The sequence below is a fragment of the Loxodonta africana genome, chromosome 25 (assembly GCF_030014295.1).
Source record: "Loxodonta africana isolate mLoxAfr1 chromosome 25, mLoxAfr1.hap2, whole genome shotgun sequence".
Taxonomy (NCBI): Eukaryota; Metazoa; Chordata; class Mammalia; order Proboscidea; family Elephantidae; genus Loxodonta; species Loxodonta africana.
In genome coordinates, this window is record NC_087366.1 from 58,136,983 (window position 1) to 58,159,355 (window position 22,373).

Below are 22,373 nucleotides of genomic sequence, written 5' to 3' on the forward strand. Positions count from 1 at the left end.
TGTAGACCTTCCACTCACAAGCTGAGTGGTCTTTGGTAAGTAATTTAACCATTCTGAGTCTGCTCACTTCCCCGCAAAATGGAGTGATATAAAGAAAACCTACATCATAGGGTGGACTGCGAGGTTGAACAACTTAACAGAGAACCATGCTGGTAAACAGTAGGTGCTCAGCAAATTGCAGCTGTCATTGTTATCATCTTAAGGAACAGTGAGTCATTCGACTAACCACTTTGTCTCTTTAAATTTTAGTTGGTGAGTTTAAGCAAGTCTTAAAATGAACATTTCCCCTCTATTTTAAACAACTACTCAATCATGTAAGCTACAGCCAAACAGTTAAATAGAGTCACAGATTATTCTCTGGACTGATGGCTTGATCAGTTTATGAGATTAGGGCCTGCAGGTTTTACACATTCAGTAAATAGCAAGACAGAGAAGTATGGGCTCCAGTTTACAATCTGGAAATGAAAAGCTCATTAAAACAGGATTCCCAAGAAGCCAAAAACAGAACAGGCTGGGAAATATTAAGACTACCATTTACCGATCATCAACAATAGGCCAAACATCGTGCCAAGTACTTCTCAAGCGCTAACTGATTTCATAACAACAAGGGCACACAAACAGGGAAAACTCTGCGAAACATGTATGGCCATGCTAATTATAAAGAAACAGAGGCTCAGAGAAGCTGGCCAATTTGCCAAAGTTGGTACAGCTATTAGGTAACTCCTTCCATTACCCTCCGATACCCTCCATCACCCGCGATGTGGACTGGGGTGATGGGGCTGAACCAGCGACCCTACTCAGAAGAGTGAACTGAATGCTTGAGAGTGAAACACTTCCTGTACCTACAAGTTCAGTATCAAAGATCAGAGATGAGACTGCATAAAGGAAGCACTTGCTACACTACCCAACCACTTGTATTGGCTTCTGGGTCATAGCACAACAGGCCCAATCCAGCTCTTTCATTAGGTAAAGTAAGACAACCAGATTGAGCCGCAATCAACTTTTTTATTTATTTATTTTTTTAGTTCTGTGTATTAAGAAACAGGTAACTCCTTTGGGAAGTCTGGTCTGGTAGGTAACAGCCCAGGAGATTTGAGGGGAAAAGGGTTGTTTTTGGTGCAGTGGTACGGCTGGAACGAAGAGAGTAGTCGCTCCCAAACGACCAGCCTCCAAAAAGCACGTGACTCTTGTTGTATCTGGCGGGCTGAGCAACTCTCCAAGTTATGGGGCTACAGGGGATACTGTCTAGACCGGTTCTTTTGGCCCCGGGGTTGGCAGTACATAGAACCAGAAAGCCAAAGCATGGTCCAAACATCTCTGCATTTTTTTCTGGTAGACAGTCAAGCTGGATGGAAACTAAATCTCAAACACGTAGCAAACAGCAATAAACAAGAGAGGAAAAAGACCGCACAGGGCTTTCTGCAGTCCTTGATGGATATGCCCTGGCTCTGGAGCTACAAAGCATGACATTTATGAAGTGGCTATTCCTTAAGAAAGAAAAACACAAAAGGCACTCTTAAAGGTGGTGTGAATCTCTGCGCTTGAGATCCATGTCTGCATTGGAGGTGTTTTCTAGCCTCAAAGATGATACCAGGAGAGGAAAAACACATGGACACATAATTGAAATAATTTATTTACCGCTAGAGCACCACAAAAACAAACATACATGGTGTTAAAATACAGCATAATCCATCATCAAAATACAAAACAGCTATTCTTGTATTCTTATAAGAATTCTAATATCCGATTTTTAAAACATGCTAACCATGAAATTGTACTGCTGTTAACACACAAAAACAGTTGCCCCCCCACCCCAACTCGCCTACTAACGTTTCTCCCCTTCCCTCCCGCCTCCCTTCCCACCCGTGGCAATATTTACTTAAGAGAAATGAAGACCTTATAGAACCCCCAAATTAAAAAAAAAAAAAAGATTCTAGAGATCTTAAAATAGAGCATTTAAACTATCAGTGCATTCACGAGGAAAGACAAAATAATACAAAACAAAATATCATCCTATCTGAGAGGAAAATACCTGCAGAAACAAAAGTGATTTACACAGAATTAACGGGAAAGTAGCAGAGGAAAAAAATATATATATATATTTTGATGCCCAACCGAATCTGGGATTGGGTTACAAACCCAACACAAGGATTGTTTACTAGGTGGTATCCCATCCCTTGCTTTTCCAGTCTTCAAATTTGCAAATCCAATTTCTTCATTTTAATGAATGGTCAGGAAATTCCAAACAAACAAAAAGAAGTATGCCATCTCAAACAACTTCACTTTGGGCCCTCTCCTCACTATGCTGCTCTTTCGGGAAACTGAAAATACCGCATTGTTTTACCTATTCGTTTCTATCTTAAAGCTCAATAAGTGACCTACCTGACAAAGTGAGAAATCCTACAAATCCCAACATAACAACACCTCCTCTGCACTGAGGGGCAAATTATCTACTAAAGCAAGGTAAATTCTCACCTCGGATGCAGGTAACTCTCACCCGGGAAAGAAAAATTGGTTGATAGTGGGAGAATTTGGCTTATACCCTTTCAATATTCAAAGTACATCTCTAAAAACCCTTAACTTCAATGAAATAAAAAGAATGGCTTAAGCTGACCTCATTTTTTTCCCCTTTAAAAAAAAATCAACTAAAATGTAGATCATATTATGTCCCCCGGAACACTAAAAACCTGATGAAAGCGAAAGATGTTTGCTATAAACTGTCTTCTCTTTCATAACCATAGAATTCTGTGAAAGTACCGATTAAACCAAGCTAGAGAAACCTTTGTCTCCAAGATTCTTCGTTTCAGATTCTTCATTTCCTTAAGTTTCTGCTAAAACTAAGACATTTCACCTCAATCATCTAAATATCTATAACACTCCTCATTCTCCTAAAAGAAACACTTTTGAAGTTGGAAATGCCTAGTAGTGATGTTTAGAAGGTGAAGGAAGACCACTGAACTTGAATCTATTCTTTTTGTAACAGAAAATAAGAAGAACAAGTGGACTCAGGTAGCTTATGTCATAATAATGGACAATATACAAAGCGCACATTGAGCAAATGCTATAAAACATGTATCCGTAGTGCAAGTCAAAATATAGGGGTTTTACACAAAAGTACTGGCCAGCTAAAGGAAACACATGATTCTAAGTGATCATTAAAAAGAGCCCAAACTGAAGTACACTCTAATAATAGCTGACATCATTACAGAACATTAAAAATATGGTGAAAATTTATGCCTTACACATAAAGTAGTTCATGTTTTAATAGTTTGCAAAAGAGATCTGCAGACGTGTTTCCATCAGGCTGGCTTCTATACCCATCTATTGTAATGATATAGGCATGGTTACATAGACCGAAGTGAAGGGGCGGGGGGAACCCTAGAGCACAGCTCTACAGCAATACCCTCAGGTCCACAGTTTGACCAGTACATGTCAAAACATTTCAACATTTCACTGGTTTACTAAGCTGAACAAGAACCATTTACAATGAAAAAGAAAAGAAAAAAATCTTACAGACTTATTCTGACTGAAAGTTGCCTTTATTAACAGACTTCTCAGTTTCTGAACCTTACAAGAAGCCTCCTCAGGCAGTTGGTACATAGCATGCGTTCTCAGGGTCTTTATCTTAACGCAGACTCGCTGGGTCACGTCATAACAACTCGCTTGGGTTTTCATCCCATTCACATGACCTCTCTTTTTTTCTGGCTCGTTTGAGTTCAAGTTCCTTAAGCCATCCATGAGTTTCTGGCAAAGTATTTGGTCTCCACTTTAGACACCTGTTTTTTTTCCCAAGGGTAATGAAACGTTCACTAGATAGTAACACACAATAAATAATTCACTGTTAAGTCTAAGAGTAGGAATGGGAGGGGTGCCTATTGCATAGCAATACAGAAAAATCAAGTGAGGCATGGGACAGGGCCGGGATGCACAGCAACTCCACTTAACGGGGTTTGCCTGTTTTTTTTTTTTTTTTCTTTCACATAATTAACACTAACAAATTCTTCCAGTGTTTATTTTTTTCTTAAAAAAAAAAAAAGGTTTTGCTCCTTGTCTCTCTCACTTACAGAGTAGGTGAAGTGTAGAATAAGGCCTTCGGCTTTTTTGTTGGTGCTTTTTCAGATGCCAGTTTTCACAAAACACAAACTTCCAAAATGTTTGAACTAGTACCGCTTTTTCAATTTTTTTTTTTTTTTTTTTAAACACTGATGAATCGAGGCTTCCTTATGTTTTCTGGTTACAGCATCGTCATTGTCATCGTCAGCATCGTTGTGATTACTGCCTCACCACTCTTCCAAGAATTTTAGCTGCATTTACAAGACTTCACGATCATATTAGAAAGCTGCTCAATCTTGGGTGTTTTGCCGATGTAGTAGAGAATGGTTAGCGGTTCTAAATCCTGGGACACGCAGCAAGGAGAAGCAGAGGCTTCTGGGTTTATGGTATTATATAAGCTGAGGACCTGAAAGGGCACAGCAAGGGGGAGACAATACAGGGAAAGACCAAATAAAGGAAAAAAAGGAATTATTTCAAGGATCTGTTCCATATTGCTATCTTATCACCCGTAGCACTGAGAACCCAACCCAAACCAGATTTGTTGCTATCGAGTCGAATCTGACTCATGGCAACCCCGTGTGTTACCGAGTAGAACTGCCCCATAGTGTTTTCTTGGCTGTAATCTTTACGAAAGCAGGTCAACAGACCTTTCTTCTGTGGTGACACTGGGTGGGTTTGAACTGCTAACCTTTAGGTTAGTAGGAGAGTGACACCTAGGGAGCTCATAGCTCTGAGTAGGTAATTTTAATTTTTGGGGGGGTTAAAATTTCCTTTCCTTAATTCCAAATTAAGGTAAACATATAGCTGTCCCTAGCAATTAGTGAATGAACCTTTTACCCCTGAATCCTTTTCTTGTACGTCTTAAACAAATGATCCTCTAAAAGTTAGACTGGATAAAACCGCTAACTCAATAGATTTCACAAGTTTTCCAAAAAGCCTTGGCTCTGCTCACTACTTTGCTGTGTACCCTCCCCCAGCTCCTCAGAAAAGCTGAACCCTTTAGTACCCTGCTCTCGTTCCTGTGCTGCTTTGTAACTTAAGTTGATTCACAAGTAGACATTTTCACATCCCAGTGAGATTAAGAGTTCCCTTGAGGTCAGGGACTCCACAGACTTTGTTTTCTCCTTGCAGCCCCAGTAAGTCTTTTCTGGACAAAATCATACCTTCAGCTAGGTGAAGTAATGAACACATAGGTAAGCAGAAGAGTAAACATTTTGACTACAGCTCCCACCAGAGCTCTAGTTTACCCTTGGGGACAGAAAAAGCCACCTGTTCACAATGCAGAACCTTTCTAAGCTGTCTTCCCAGGCTAGTTAATGTCACCTAAATTTTCATTTAGGAGCCCTAGTCTTGCCGAGGTTAAGAGCTCCGCTGCTAACCAAAAAGCTGGCAGTTCGAATCCACTAGCCGCTCCTTAGAAACCATATGGGGCAGTTCTACTATGTCCTATAGGGTAGCTGGGAGTTGGAATCAACTCGATGGCATTTAACAAGAGCAACAAATTTTCATTACGAAAAAAAAGTTGCTAGTAAAAGTCTTTTCATTTATGTGTGCTTCATAATGGAGTGACTCTAACAGCGGGCATCAAAAGCAGTCTATCGTCTTAATCACCTTCTTACATTTTGCTTAAAACAGTAATAGTAACAATAAGCTCTCCCGTTAGCCTTCCATGCGGTAAACGGTAGCGGCTGAGTTGGAGGAGTAGATAGCCACTTTTCAGAGAGAATGTGGAGAAAGTTCTCTAGTTCGTCTGGTGCCTTTAACCCCATACTTTATCAAAGGCATGTGCAGCTTTTGCCAATGGAAGTATGCAGGTTACCCAGCCATGACACAGAACATTGCCAAGGACGCCATTAAATGTGTTAGTCAAACAGCAAAGTGCCTTTTCCTGGAGATTCACTGCAGTTTTTTAGCCTAAGACAGAAGATCTGTTTAGCACAGCAACACTGACTACTTTATTAAGCTACCTCTGGCTTCTTGGGGAGCTGTCCAAACCACGTATTTGTGACCATGACAGTTATTCTTCCTCTCTCCCTAAAAAACAAGCATGGTCCCAGCCTTCACACACTCCCTCTGCGTATCAGGGAGGAGAATTATGTTTCTACTTGGCAAACGGGCCCTGCCCACATTACAGCTACTGCTGCTGCTGCCCAGATGAGGCAGCTCAGCCAGCGCCCACACAAAGGGACAGGCAGGGCCAACCCGGCCAGCGCCCACACAAAGGGACAGGCAGGACCAGGCACTCTCACATGGCCAAGCACGTGGTCACCCGACAGCGCCAGAGTCTACAGGGGAGCTGGGAAAACAGCTGAAGGAAGGGGAGCTATAGTTCTCACTTTAAAGTCCAGCATATGTAGGCATTTATAAATAAATAAACTTCATATTTCACTAACACATGATTTTTCATATGAATAAAAGAGGAATTCTAGAATACAGATTGTCCAAAATAAATGATAACGCCCCCAAACCCCTGAACTTGGCTGAATGTGACCTTTCTGGCAGCAGATCCATTTTCCTCCCCTGCAGTGAAGGCGGTTTTCTAATGCCTCTCTAATAGGGAGACTGACGGAGCCACACAGAACAGAAGAGAAATCCCGATGCCTGGCCACAGCTCAGAAACCAAAGCCAGTGAGACAGAGAAGATGCAGCCCTGGTTATAAAGCAACGAGGCCTGGATTCCAGACCTTGGTTGCCACTAACTTTCTGTTTGATCTTGGGCAAGTGATCTGTGCTCTATAGACTCCAATGTCTTTAGAAAACTGAAAGGTCTGGATAAGATAACTTATAAAAATCATTTCCATCTTTAATTCGACATTAATATACACAATGCAAACCAACACAATGTGGATACTGCCAAAGACCACTGCTGTTGTCATGCGCCGTCAAGTCGATTCTGACTCATAGCGACCCTATATGACAAAGTAGAACTGTCCTCATAGGGTTTCCTAGACTGTAATTCTTTATGGGAGCAGATCTCCAGGTCTTTTCTCCTGCGGAGCAGCTGGTGGGTTCAAGCCACTAATCTTTCAGCCACCAGGGCTCCTCTATTACATATCAGGAAAACAAGACTCAAACCAGTTGTTACTGAATCAATTCTGATTCATGGTGACCTATGTGTGTCAGAGTAGAACTGTGCTCCACAGGGTTTTCAATGGCAGATTTTTCTAAAGTAGATCACCAGGCTTTTCTTCTAAGGGGCATCTGGGTGGGTTCAAAATGCCAACCTTTCGGTTAACAGCCAAGCACATTAACCATCTGCAACACACAGGGCCTCCATCCTTATTACATAGAGCAAGTCTTCGCTGATGCAGGCTGGGAACCAGTAGCATGCAATCAAGGACCTGCCTTCGGAATTAGCCTTCTATTTTGATTTAAGCAATTTGATAAAATATTCAGATTCTCATTTACTTTGGGTTATATTAAAAATATTTAGAGATACTAATTTCAAATTATTCAACAAAATAATTTCACATCTACCATCTTTTTGTTCTTCACATCAACTCTCATGTTTAGCATTGTAACTTTAAAGTTAATTTTTAATATACACATTCATTCCTCCTGATAAGAAATTGAGGTTCAGGGAAGTTCACTGGCTTTCTTATTGTCATACACTAGTAAATTCATTCAGTGTCATACACTAGTAAATTACCAGTAAATACATTCAGATGGCTCTTGGCTGAAAACAGAGAATGCCAGAAAGATGTTTACTTGTGTTTTATTGCCTTTGCAAAGGCATTTTACTGTGTGGATGGTAACAAATCATACACAACATTGCAAAGAATGGGAGTCCTAGAACACTTAATTAGGCTCACGAGGAACCTATGCATAGATTAAGAGGCAGTAGTTCAAACAGAAAAACGGTATACTGCGTACTTTAAAGTCAGGAAAGGTGTGCCTCAGAGTTGTATCCTTTCACCATGCTTATTCAATCTGTATGCTGAGCAAATAATCCTAAAAGCCAGACTATATGAAGAAGAACAGGGCATCAGGATTGGAGGAAGGCTCATTAGCAACCTGCAATATGCAGATGACACAACCTTCCTTGCAGAAAGTGAAAAGGACTTGAAGCACTTACTGATGAAGAGCAAAGACTAAAGCCTTCAGTATGGATTACACCTCAACCTGACAAAGACAAAAATCCTCACAACTGGACCAGTAAGCAACATCATGATAAACGGAGAAAAGATTGAAGTTGTCAAGGACTTCATTTTACTTGGGTCTACAATCAACACCCCTGAAAGCAGCAGTCAAGAAATCAAATGATGCACTGTATTGGGCAAAAATGCTGCAAAATATCCTTTAAAGTGTTCAAAAGCAAAGATGTCACGCTGAGGCCTAAGGTACACTTGACTCAAGCCATGGTATTTTCAATCGCCTCATATGTATGAGAAAGCTAGACAATGAATAAGGAAGAACAAAGAAGAACTGACGCCTTTGAATTAGAGTGCTGGCCAAAAATATTTCATATACCATAGACTGCCAGAAGAATGAATAAATCTGCCTTGGAAGAAGTACAGCCAAATGCTTCTTAGAAGCAAGGATGGCAAGACTTCATCTTACATACTTTGGAATGTTGTAAGGAGGGACCAATCCCTGGAGAAGGACTTCATGCTTGGTAAAGTAGAGGGTCAGCGAAAAAGAAGAAGACCCTCAATGAGATGGACTGACACAGTGGCTGCAACAAAGTGCTCAAACATAGCAACAATTGTGAGGATGGCACAGGACAGAGCAGTATTTTGCTCTGTGGTACACCGGGTCGCTATGTGTCAGAACTGACTCAACGGCACCTAACAACGACAGGAAATCCCTAAGCTAAAGCATCAACTTAAGTCCTCCATGGGCCTTCTAATATGACAGTTCCTTAAGTAGTAATAAGAATTTTTTTTTTTTCTGTCACATGGGGCCCAACAACCCTTCACATCTAGCTGTATCATGATACTATGTGACATATTAGTTCATTCCAATTTTTTTTCTCGCTATCTATTATTGCTTATAGCTGTTAAAATTATAAAACAAAGGAAAAAAGTAAGTAAAACTGCCCTCAAGTGCTTAAAATGTAGATGGGAAGAAAAGATCTACTGTTTCAAATTAATGGGTGTTACTTTCTGATTTTATCTACAGCCTACATACTTCCTCATCATCCAAAAGGATTTCTCTACCATCCATTCACTTGTGGTAATGAAAGGAGGCCACACTACATAGGATTCTTTTGGAAATACCATTGACAGGTCCATTTTAGCAACACGAAAACAGAAGAGACAAGTCAGCCAAATACCTACCCTACTGTGCTGAGTGTCCGAGCTCCACAAATATGGGCATGCTCCAGCACAGAAGTTAGCATTGTACCCTTTAGGTTCATGTATCCACTTCCACCCAAGATCCCTCTTGAAATCAATGTAAAGTGGACGTAGGCAGCAATTATCCTGCACATTTCTGTTAAAAGAAAGAGCAATGGAGATTTTAAAGCTGGTTTTCCCTCCGCCCCAAACTGCAAAAATGACTCATTCATTTATTCAACCAACATATAATAAGCATACGTCTACCCTGTCCTATAGGGCTGCTATGAGTCGGAATCGACTCGACGGCACTGGGTTTGTATTTTTATGGGCAAGGTTTTAATAGTCTTATTGTAATTTCAAGTGACTTTCATGATGGGGTATTATGGTGATTTGCTGAAATACCTTCCCTTAATGTCTTTGTCTGAGACCTGGAAAGTCAAACCTTTACCCTTAAATAACCAAATATAAGCAGACAGGCGGCTGGAAGGGAACAAGTTCTTTCCAACCAACAATGGGCAGCGTTGCCATCCAGCCACTATCATCCCTTCAAACATAAAAATGAAGTACAACAGCTATAGTCAAAGAACTATCTCAGGCATTTTTCTTCAAGAATAAATCCTTTATTTCATCTCATGTTCCTTGATTTAGGAATGAAGCAGAGATCAAGAAGCCATGGAGTCTTGCTGAGTACAACCACTGGCAACCAACAAAGGCCATTATACTCATGAACTCTGACATCTTGGGCACTTTTCAGTGATGACCTCTCACTGCCCCATACCAGTCACCATTGAGTCAATCCTGACTCATGGCAACCCCAGGTGCGTCAGAGTAGAACTGTGCTCCATAGGGTTTTCAATGGCGATTTTCCAGAAGTAGACCACCATTCTTTTCTTCTGAGGCCCTTCTGAGTAGACTTGAACCTCCAAATCTTTGGGTTAACAACCAGGTGTGTTAACCATTTGCGCCACCCAGAGGCACTCGTAAAAAAACAACAAAAAAACCCGTTGCTGTTGAGTTAATTCCGACTCATAGGGATCCTACAGAACAAAGTAGAACTGCCTCATAGGGTTTCCAAGGAGCAGCTGGTGGATTAGAACTGCTGACCTTTTGGTTAGCAGCTGAGCTCTTCACCTTTGTACCACCAGGGCTCCAGAGACTCCCATTGCCCCATAATTCTCAAAATAAAGAGCCCTCCTCTTACTAAACTTGATAAGAACCCATGGAAGAGCAGTGACTTCTCCCACCATGCACTCACTGGGAATAGGAAATAAATTCTTCTTGCCCTGCTTTCTCACTTCTCTCATAGCCTGCTCTGTATCATAAAGGGAGTACTACTGGGCTTTCTGAAGTCAGGGTGAAAGCTTCATACAGACCGTGCACCTTCCTTCCCTAAGGAGCTGCCACTAAGCTCTTCATGGAGGTTCATGTTTGCTCTGGGGCGGCAGACAGCTCACTTTCTTCTTCAGCCAGAAGATGTAGGGGAAAAATTCAGGGGACTAGTTTTTCCCTTTCACATTCAGGTCATTGCTAATGAACTACTGTTGTTAGCCGCTGGTGAGTCGATTCTGACTCACGGTGACCAAACATGTTACAGAGGAGAACTGCTCCGCTGGGTTTTCAAAGCCATGCTCTTAATGGAAGCAGCCTGCCAGGCCTTTCCTTCTGTGGCACTGTGGGGTGGGCTCGAACCGCCAACCTTTCAGTTAGTAGTGGAGCACAAACCATTTGTGTCACCTAGGGACCTTAGAGAGCTGATGAATCTAACATACAAACTACTGTCCTAAGCCCCTGGGAGGAGTGGCGTTTTAAGATATGATGGCTAGCCTGTGCTGCACCTGGCTTTAACCAATGAGTTCAGTCCAGGCCAATACGTAACAAAAGAAAGGGCAAAGACAGTTCAAGGGTTCGCAGACACAATTCCTTTATTTTTAGTTACTTTACCTAAAGCAATAGGCGGCATCCAGGGCGCGCTTCTTCCGCCGGTTGGGCTGTTGCGACTCAAGTCTGTAGGAGGGCAACAACATTAGCAGGAGATGTGGGGTCTTCCCACTGTTTTTTTTCCTAGTGGACTTTATAGTTTTCTGATCACCACTGGTATATGTGGAGGTGCCATCAATACCTTGAAAAAATGCATTTGGGTAATAAACATTTAGCTTTACCTTCATCAAATATCATCAGCCATATTTTTTTTTCTCTTGCATATTGTCACAAATAGCAGTGATGACCACCACAGCAGCATCAGCTGGCTATTGTCATTCCCCCCCAAGGAAATAGATATGGCACAAGAGGGTGACCACAGGTGGCAACCAGCCCTTCTAAACAGGGCTCTTGCTGGAAGGAAGTTCAGTGTCAAAGAGAGGGCTTGTTGGCTCTCAAAGTCACCGCAGGGTAAGTCTTTGACCTATAGTCCAAGGGCAATCTTGTTGTTGTTGTTAGTTGTCCCCATTTGATTTTGGCTCATGGTGAAGGGCACTCTGGGCAGTTTACTTAGCCAGTCCTCAGTTTGGGCTGTGTCCACCCCCTCAACGACTGAAGCGCAGCAATAAAACTTGCCCTGTCGCCCTGCTGGTTCACACTCTTCCTACGAGTACTGAACTCAGGAGACTTCCCTAATGAACATAAACGGAGACTTCCACTAAATTGCAGTGAATTGGGTTCAGGTGAAACAGAAGTCACCTTCACCTAATGCTACTTTGGGAAGCTGTGAAGAAAAGTATTTTTCATTTATTTTATGGTATCCTCAACACTTTCCTGATGCCACCCAAGATTCAGAAACTTGAGCTCTCCAAAGCATGCTCAGGAGACTGCCACTTTAAGCATTTAATCTCCGTGCACTGGAGAGTCCTGACTAGGTTAGAGACTGAAATAAATCTCCAGAGCTGTGGGAGTATTTTTCCAAGAGTAAGGGCCACTGTAGTCTTCTGGAAGTGGATGGAGGTCCCCAGCGGTGTTAGTTAGGGGAGGAGAATCAGTTCCCCAACCTGGCAGCACAGGGCTGACACTGCACCAGCCACATGGCACAGAGTCCTTCTCACGTCCCATCAGCCAAGGACTCATTATCTGATATGGGAAGTGACTTGAACCCTTGGCATCTCATCACTCTCCCTGACTTTTGGCTGGGCCACTAAAAGGTATGCAAGGTAAGGGGGAAATGAACCCCTTGTTACATGTTTATAAACTATTATAAAAGTCTGACGAGGAAGCCACTTGAAATGTTAGGTACAAGCTAGAAAAGGTAGAAGGTTCCAAAACATATTAGGGTAGTTATGCGGACCATGGTCAGAGAGGTCTCCTTTCTTCTGTAAAATGTAGTTTAGGGTCCCTGACTCTGGGTATGGGGGATCACCAATGGATTACCTTGAATGCACAACTTAAAGTTGGTTTGGTTAAAAGAGAAAAAGCCTTTGCTGACTAATAATTTGGAGGGTTAACAAGTCTGTTAGTTAATATTGACCAAGTCATTGCTGGGCATTGATTGATTAAACTGGGAACCAATGCCCTTTTTATAATCCTTTCTGCTCCCATATCTCCTTCTCCAACCATATCTTTGCTCAAACAAACGCAACTCTCCAGGTCTCCCAAACAACCCCATTTTCACACGCACACTGACTTTGACCCCTACGAGATTATCAACTCAACACGTGCCCTTTCCTCCATCACCTCGCATGACCACGCTTTAATTACCTGCAAATCTTGCTTCTAGTTCTTCGCTTTTATTTGGGATGATGTAATTGTTGGATGGCACAAAGGTGCAGCAGGGACAGTGCAAACTGATTTTAAATCCCAGGTTCCTGTCTGGAAAACATGAAGTCAGGGAGGTCATTGTTGTGCACATCTATGCAATCAACATGCAATAACTTGGGGCCACTGAACATCCAGGAAGGAAAAAAGAAGGGTGGTTTGCAACCTTTGTGGTGAAGCCATTCATGAACAGCGTCAGTTACATCAAAGGACAGCCATTCGCCTTCAGCCCTTGTTTTCACGACTTTGCTGTCGATGTAGCGCTGGGTTGGGGAGGTTAAATCTTTGGATTTCAGAATCTGAAAGGGGAAAGAGCAAGGGAAAAAGCTCAGTTGGCATGCTGACAGCATGACTAAACCAAACCCATTAACAGTATTCCAATTCATTATCTAAATTTAGCTCCACTCTTTTTTTTTTCTAGTCTATGTATTGCCATCTCCAGAGTATGGCCACATGCACAAAAAACACAACACCAGGCCGTTTGCCATGAAAAATAGAGCTACTAAATCAGCAGCATGTTATGATAAAGGTGACAGGAACCATAAAGCCAAGTGTCTGAAAGAAAGCGACAGTAATCATTTTCCTTCGCTCACACAAGCTTTGCAAGATTTCAGCCATAAATTCTAAGCTATTAAGTTAATGGTTTTGTTGCTCAGCTTCCCTGCTTATTTGGTTTGAGAGCTGGGGTGTGGGGAGGGGTCGGGGAGAAGTCCAGTTCAGAGGGCCCATGTTCACCCCTGAAGTCTAGGCATCACACATCTCCTCCTAACAAAGAGAGAAAGGACCTATAACCTCAGCTGCTCAACCCAATGACATTAAAACACTTGGCGTGCCTCGGCTTTTGAGGTAAGTATCTAGCTACGATTTTTACTCTCAGTGTGAGTTGTTACGATTTATAAAGATATTCCCTATCCTGCAGACTAAGAATGAATTTGGGCAGGAGCAGCCTGGCACAGGGTAGAGATGAGAGTCGGAAGCCAAATCAGCCTGAACACTGACGACTTCCCAAGGAGGCACTCACTGCAAATCGGTAAAAAGCAACTGTAGTATGCTCGTGGGTTGCTATAGGAGATGAACATTCTAGGTTGTTGTTGTTGTTTTAATTCTGTGTTTAAATGATAGTGTTTTATGAATCTGTCAAGCCACAATATTGTCTCCCAGAACAGTGTTCAGTCCTTACCCAAACCCTGTATCCCGTCTTTCCCCAGTACCAGGGGCTCAGTCCTACAGTTTCACACTGCCTGTCCTGCTCTTAGACTAACTGGTCTGCCCTTATTTCATGCACATGAGTTTGGTCTCTCCAAGTTCATTAACTTCCCCAGGGCGGAGATTTGTCTTCACTTTGATATCTTTTCAAAGCACAGCACTCTATTTAATCAATGTCTACGAAACGACTGTCTGAATATTTAGAAGATTTATTAACTCTCTTTTTTTTTTAAACCTTGTACGACAAAACCTATAATCCGTCCACTGATTTTAAAATGCACTTTCCTTTCTTGATCCCTTATAGGTAATTTGGCAACAAACGCTTCCTGGAGTATTTGGCACGAGAGCAGGCTTTTTCTGGATTAAGTAAATTTAGAAAAAGAAGGAGATGCATACAATTGGACTCTGGGGGCGCCCTCTTGAATTTTAGACAAATTCTATATGCCTACGCTAACACGCAACTAACCCCTCTAGATAAAGAGAGTCTACAAGTGATCCTGACTCTATCACCGGCGAAAGATGACCTTTGTGAATTACAGGAAGTAAATTAACATGACCTGAGTGTCGGGCACACTGGACTTGGCCCATATTACTTAATTTACTTTAATCTCCAAAACATTCCTGTAAGGTAGTATTATCCCCACTCCCATCCCTCTTTTGTTTAAATTAAGAAAACTGAAACTCAGAGAGGTGAAATAACTTGCCCAATGCCTCACAGTGAACAAGTGTGGAGAGACAATTCAAAGCAATCCCAAATCGTGCTCCCACATCAATGTCTGATTTTTTGAAGGGCAGAAGAGTTGAAGGAGTCGGAGCTGGATCATAATTCACTCTTAACTTTTACCTTTTCTGGAAGGAGCCCTGGTGGCACAGTGGTTAAAGCACTCAGCTGCTAACTGAAAGGTCAGTGGTTTGAACCCACCAGCCACTCCGTGGGAGAAAGATCTGCCAGTCTGCTTCCCTAAAGATTATAGCCCAGGAAACCCTCTGGGGCAGTTCTATTCTGTCCTGTAAGGTCACTATGAGTCAGAATCGACTCAATGGCAACGGCTACCCCTTTCCTGATAGAGGCAAAGATTTTTAATCAGATTGCAATAGATGTTTGTACAAGATGAAACTATACTGCGTGAATTGTGTACACAGTTAATGCTGACATAAAGCTATACAACACAGCTTAAGAGCAGCCAGTCCTCTGGGAATCAAATCTTACCCTGAAAACATTCCCACAGCTGGGTGTATAGCCACCAGTTGCTGTCAAGTCATAAAGACTGGTGGTTCGAACCCACCCAGGGCACTGTGGAAGAAAGGTGTGACAATCTACTTGCATAAAGTTGACAGCCAAGAAAAGCCTATGAAGCAGTTCAACTCTGCAACACATGGGGTTGCTATGTGTTGGAATCGGCTTTATGCCAATGGGTTTATATAACTTGGAATAAATGTTGTAATTAACCTGATATGGGATAACAATAATAAAACAATGATTGAGAACAAGTCTTCAGACATTTCTATCTGCCCCGCTGCCTAACATCTAGTAACATACCCAAAACTCACTTTTCTGTATCTAAGTTTCTTCCCCCAGCTGACTTCCTATAATGATGCATTATTCTATAAGGCTTTGTATATTTTCTGGGCTCCTAATGTTGCATTGTGGGAAACCCTGGTGGCGTAGTGGTTAAGAGCTACTACAGTCTAATCTAATCCACCAACCGCTCCTCGGACACCTCTGGGGCAGTTCGAATCCACCAACTGCTCCTCGGACACCTCTGGGGCAGTTCTACTCAGTCCCACAGGGTTGCTATGAGTAGGAATTGACTTGATGGCAATGGGTTTGATTTGGTTTTTTATATATATGTGTGTGTGTGTGTCTGTGTGTGATGCAGATTTTTTTTTTTTTTAATCATGACTATATTGACCTAAAGGACAGATAAAACACACTGGAGTATATGGAAATTCTTTACCTCAGAGTGAAGGAGTAAACCTAGATTATTTTACTTTAATAACAGAACAAAGAGGCTCTGGAGCTTTTCTTTTAAATCTCATCAAAAAACTCAGAGATAACAGATAACATCATAGCCTCTCATGGTGGAAGGTTCTCTACACCTTTTTCTAGTTCAGAAACAGGCCACATTAAAGCCACCCAAGAAAGACAGTTAGCTAGCTATATAATTCTCAAACAGAGAAATGACTTTGGTCTTGTGGGTTTGTTGTCTTGAACTTTATGGCCAAGGAGTTCTTAAACCCACTTGCTGCAATTTAACTCCATTTTTTCTTACCCAGTCCTCAGTGGAAACAGGAAACAGCTGCCTTCTGTCACTCATAGAATATCCCTTATATTCTTAGACACTATTATTAAGTCCGCCTCATCTTGTGCTCTTCTCTCTCTAAGCTAAATAAACCCAGTTCCTTCAGCCCATATTTAGAGAGGCACTTTCCCAAACCTTTAATCATTTGGGCTGCTGACAAGGATGGATGATGCTATAAAAAAACTACTCCTCCTACAACTTCATGATTTCGGTTCATAACTGGCTAGAAAACCTTCTAATCACATCTCAACGTCTCGAATCTTAACTTGAAAGCTATGTTCTTCCTAAGGATAGGCACAAACTCCTTGTTCCATGTTTACTTTCCATTTCTCTCCCACACCAAGTTAAACCTCCTAAAGGGGAGAAAGCACGGAAAAAGCAACCTGTTGCTAAGATCTCTTAGTACTTTCTTAAATTCAAGAGCTTGTACAAAAAGTGATCAGGTTGGTCAACTTTCCATCCAGTTTTAGCCTTTGCTTTCTGCCTTTCTCCAATCTCCCAACAACAAGTGTGTTGAATGTGAACGATCGTGGATATGCAGCTGTCATTTTGTTTTGTTTTGTTTTCTAGACCAGCAGTCACGTCTAAATTCTTTATATATCTTATCATGACAACAACAATTTAGTTGAAGAGTAAAAGGTCTCTTAACTGGTGTCCACTTAACTGACCAGATTGACCAGTATTCTCCATCTGTTCCATACATGTATTGGCTGATGCCCATGGCGCACTGCTGGAAAGCTACTCTCTAGTATGTTCCGAGGAGCCCAGGTGGCACGGTTAAGTGCTCGGTTGCTAACCGAAAGGTTGGCAGTTTGAATCCACCAGTCACTCTGTGGGAGAAAGATGTGGCAGTCTGTTTCTGTAAAGATTTACAGCCTTGGAAACCCTATGGAGCAGTTCTACTCTGACATATATGGTCACTATGAGTTGGAATCAACTTGACGGCAAATGGGTTTTTTTTTTTTTTTTTTTTGGTTTCAGTGTGCTCCGAGCACTTCTGGCCCTACTAGATGAGCTGTACACTTGGCAAGTATCAGTTGTATATGATTCTAAACCTTTTTATGACCACTGAACTCATTCTTACAATTACACAAGTTAAGTAAGTGGTCTAGAAACCGATGAAATACAGGACCAGAAGGATAGAGGCGTCTGTGAAGACCAAGGTGAACGCTTTGGACAGTCTTCACGAAGACAGGTTGCTGTAAAAAATAATTTGGGAGAGACAATCATAAAAGACCGAAATAAAATACGATAAAAATCTAGAAGGATACTGTGCTCATGCTGCCTGGCAAATGCCCTCAAGCTTCTCTTTCTACTTCAAAGAAACTAAAACTAGAAATTGTAGATGAGGTTTATGTGGTTTATGCAAAAAAAAATACAATATGGAATGTCAAGCCGTAGTCATAGTGAAAGAAACATCCTTGGTCTTTCATAAAAAATTCAGCACATGGATTATATACATATGGATATACATATATATGTTTAAGCTAAAAAAATTAATATATGCATCTCTTTTTTTCATAATTTTATAGGGTTGCTATGAGTCAGAATTGACTCAACGGCAACAGTTTCAGTTAATACAAAGAATGAACAAATATGGCTGCAGCACTTCTTAGAAGCAAAGATGGCGAGACTTCATCTCACATACTTTGGACATGTTATCAGGAGGGACCAGTCCCTGAAGAAGGACATCATGCTTTGTAAAGTAGCAAGTCAGCAAAAAAAGAGGGAGGCCCCTCAACGGGATGGATTGACACAGTGGCTACAACAATGGGCTCAAACATAGCAAGGATTGTGGGGATGGCGCGAGACCAGGCAATGTTTTGTTCTGTTTTAAAAGAGGTCACTACAATTGAGAATTGACTTGACAGCACTTAGCAACAATAATATGCTTTAGCTTACCTTTTTGCTTTAAATAACATATGAAAAACTGATCCTGAATGAATTAGAAAAGAGATTCTGATGTATTGAAAATAAAATTTAACTGTCTCTGGCTTAGCTACCTCCCAGAGTGATGTTTGAACGTCACCTTCATTGCATTACTGATATAGATAAATTATATATAATATGTGTAAAATACCCACGTATCACCTTTGGCAAGACTCTAAGCTATTCAGCAAATTACGAAACTCTACACAAAAGGATCCATTCATCTCTCTGCCACTGGAAAGCAGCCAACCATGGAGTGGGTAGAGGTGAAAGTCACTGATGTTACCCAATAGTTCTGGGGCAGAAAAAGAAGTAGAAGTCTAGCTGCAAAGTTATAGCCAGAAGAAATCGTAGTCTTAAAGGAATAATGCTATAAATCAACCCAGGGTTTGGCTTAGACACCAAGAGAGATCTCTCTCACACTCCCATGAGACATCAAAAAAGCCCTGTAAGAAAGCATTGGGAATTCGATTTTACTTCCCATATTTAGGCATCCACAGACCTACAAGAGAGCCAAGGGGCCAATTCAACCAGACTTGCAGTGAAAAGCAACACTTAACAGTAGGGCTGTGGAGAAAAACTGACTCTAGGTTCATCAGTGTGGGCCCATCTTGTTGCTGTTTTTAGCCGGACATTTATGTTTGCAGTGATTTGCAGAGAGATTAACAAATGTTGAATTAAACATTCACTCTGCTGACTGTGAGCACGATTCTCTTAGATCTGCTTGTAACTGAATCATTAACTCCATTTTCATGAAATACTAGTGTTAGAAAGGCACTCACAGGTCATCTGCTCTGACCCAATATAATTCACTCTCTAACATCTGTGTCTTCGTGGTACGATATATTGCTTTTATATAGCCTTTCTCGCCACGGTCTTGTAACTCCCCTCAAATGACTGGGTGGAACTATGCAAATGAGGTACTTGTGGCCCACCAAGGGGATTGGATAGCTTGCTAACAATGCAAATAAGGCGCATGGCACTCTTGTGGGGGTGGGACCATGCAAATAAGGCATATGGAACCCTAATGAGGGGACTGGTCAGTTTTGCCATCCTGCTAGGCTTAAAGTGAGCCATTTCAGAGGCAGAAAGGGGGACCTGACTACCACCAAGAAGAAAAGACAAGAGTGGAGCACATCCTTTGCACCCAGGATCCCTGCACTGAGACCCTTCTAGACCCAGGAGACAGAGGGAGAGAGCTGTAACACTGGAGATGGTAAGACACTGAGAAGTAGCGGCAGAGAAAAGGCAGCAGCGGAGGCAGCAGAAGCAGGAGGCAGGAGACGACACGGGGAGCTTCCCGGCCAGTGCAGCAAGAAAGCTGAGTGGTTTCGGGCAGGAGGTTTGCAGGTGGAGTGGGGTGCCTCCAGGCACATGGCAGAGCTAAAGAGCTTTGTAATACTGCCCAAGCAGAGCAGAGGCTGGGCAAGGGGTGGAGGGCCAGAAACAGGCATGTCTGTGGGCATGGCTGAGAAAAGGCTGTCCTGATCAAAGAACCCTATCCTGAGTCCTTCCTGATCCTGAATTGTAGCCTGTTACTTCCCTAAGAAGCTCCATAACTGTGAGTACGGTCTGTGAGTTCTGTGTGGTCACTGCAACAAATTATTGAATCCAGCAGAGAAGTAGAGAGTGCCTTGGGAGGGACGGCTGGTGTCAGAGTTGGTAGAAAGGTTGGGGGAGTGGAGTTATGTTTGACCTCCGCCTCACAGTGATCAGCCTTGGGCTGTTGATGTGGATTGTCCTTCCCCCTTGTGATGGTGAACTTACTACTTAATGAGGAAGGTCACCTCATTTTCGGATAGTTCATATCGTTGGAATTATCGTTTTATATTGAACGTAAAATTTCCATCAAATAGTCTCTGTTAAGTAGTTCCAGGGTGGTGCAATCACTTAAATGCTCAACTACTAACCCGTCCAGCAGTCCCTCAAAAGAAAGGCCTGGTGATCTGTTTCCCAAAGGTCACAGCCTTAAAAACTCTGTGGAGCCCAGTTCTATTCTGACACACGTGGGGTCACCATGAGCTGGAATCAGCTCAATGGCAATGAGCTGATTGCCATTGGTTTTAGTTAATAATAGCACTATTATACATATTTGTACAATCCATTACGGTTCTTCAAATATTTAATTGTTTTTCACATGTTTTTTAGTCTTCACAAAAATCTTGTGGTAAGGACATCATAGGCCTTATTATCCACATTCTACAGATGAAGAAAAAGAAGCCTGAAGCACTAGGTGGATTACCAAAGCCCTGTTGGAGGATCATGGGCTAACGCCTTGCCCTCTTAGGATCAAGAGAGATTTCCAATACATATTTTGCTCTCTGGAGCAAAATGAAAAATTCTCCTGTTTTTTCACTATGTCAAGCCCCCAATAACAGAAGGTGGCTCCTTTCAACTGTTTCCTTCAGAACAAGGTCTCAGGTGCTTCACCATCCCTGTCAAGACCCTTTTTAGTGCCCCTCTTAAAACCAATTGCTCAACAAACTCCTGATAATGTCTGGCAAAGTATGGAGAGAATACAGAATATTCTGACTATGGAGAGGAGAGTGCTTTCACTCCCCTTGTTCTGGTCACTACAATTAATGCAAACAATTTATTTTGGCAATAGCTGCATCATACCATGGAGCCATATTAAGCTTTTTGTAAAACAGAATTTGTTCTTACACACAAAGTGTTGTTAAGTCAAATTTTCCACCCCAAATCCTTTCTGGAATGAGGTAGAATAAAAAGAAATAATCAAACAAAGAAAGGCAAGGAAGACAGAGAGACGACTGGTTTCGCTAGCCCAGTGACTCAGCTTAGTGAGCATCAGAAACCCCCGCAGGACTTGTTGAAACTCAGGTTGCCGAGCCCCCCCCCCCCGCCCCCCGCCGAGTTTCTGATTCAGCAGAGGGAGGCTGGAACCCAAGAATCTGCATTTCTAACATGTCCCCAGGTGATGCAGAAGCTGCTGGTCCTGGGAGCACCTGAGAACTTCTCTGCTCTACACTGGTGCAATTCGTCTGTGAACCTAAGTGCAAACCACACACAGATCTCTGTTAGCTTTGACCTTTTTATCTGATCCACATTTCCAACCTTCTGGAATATCTCTGAATCTTAATTTTTTCTATTTAACATATAAGTTTATCCTTCCTAGCCATATATTATCAACAACTGGGCATCCAGTGTCTTCCTCGAGTTGACAGTGACAATGTTAAATACCACAGGGCCAAAACCAAAGCCTGTTGTTGGATCCTTAGTTACTTTCTTACTAACCAAAAACCAAAACCCAGTGCCATCGAGTTGATTGCGACTCATGGAGACCTTATAGGACAGAGAAAAACTTCCCCAGAGGGCTTCCAAAGAGCGGCTGGTATGTTCGAACTGCTGACCTTTTGGTTAGCAGCCAAGCCCTTAACCACTGTACCACCAGGGTTCCACTTTCTTCCCCAAAAAGCAAAAACAAACAAACAAACTCATTGCTGTGGAGTCGATTTCAACTCACAGACACCCTACGGGACAGAGTAGAACTGCCCCATAGGGTTTCCAAGGGGCGGCTGGTGGATTCAAACTGACGACCTTCAGGTTCACAGCCAAACTCTTTAACCACTAAGCCAGCAGGGTTTTCATTTTCTTCCTAGTTCGCTATAATTCTTTAATCAACACTCCATAGTATGTTGTATAGCTATAATTCTTTAATCAACACTCCATAGTATGTTGTATACAGCAGAAAAAGGCAGAATTGAGCTAGCTAAAGTGACGTTTCTACCAGGCCAGGCGTCCTGCTCACCTGGGCCACTTGACAATCCATTCTTTTCCTCAGTGGCCCCTTAGATTTCTTTGAAGAACCTGTACGGCTGGGCCAAGTGCTTATGAAAATTGT

General features: G+C 42.1%; 1 protein-coding gene across 3 annotated transcripts in view; it reads right to left on the reverse strand.

Annotated features, from left to right (window-relative positions):
• Positions 1–1,613: 1,613 nt before the first annotated feature.
• Positions 1,614–22,373, reverse strand: part of TGFB2 (transforming growth factor beta 2) — a 110,526-nt gene continuing 89,766 nt past the window's right edge. For 2 of the 3 annotated variants that reach the window (XM_003419878.4, XM_003419877.4), the window contains 5 exons: positions 13,240–13,372; positions 13,017–13,127; positions 11,274–11,451; positions 9,333–9,486; positions 1,614–4,459 (listed from right to left, as the gene is read on the reverse strand). In XM_003419878.4, coding sequence (XP_003419926.1) covers positions 4,301–4,459; positions 9,333–9,486; positions 11,274–11,451; positions 13,017–13,127; positions 13,240–13,372 — 735 coding nt within the window. In that variant the 3' untranslated portion in view covers positions 1,614–4,300. The remainder of the gene's footprint in view (positions 4,460–9,332; positions 9,487–11,273; positions 11,452–13,016; positions 13,128–13,239; positions 13,373–22,373) is intronic. The other variant, XM_010599415.3, reaches the window with a different exon arrangement.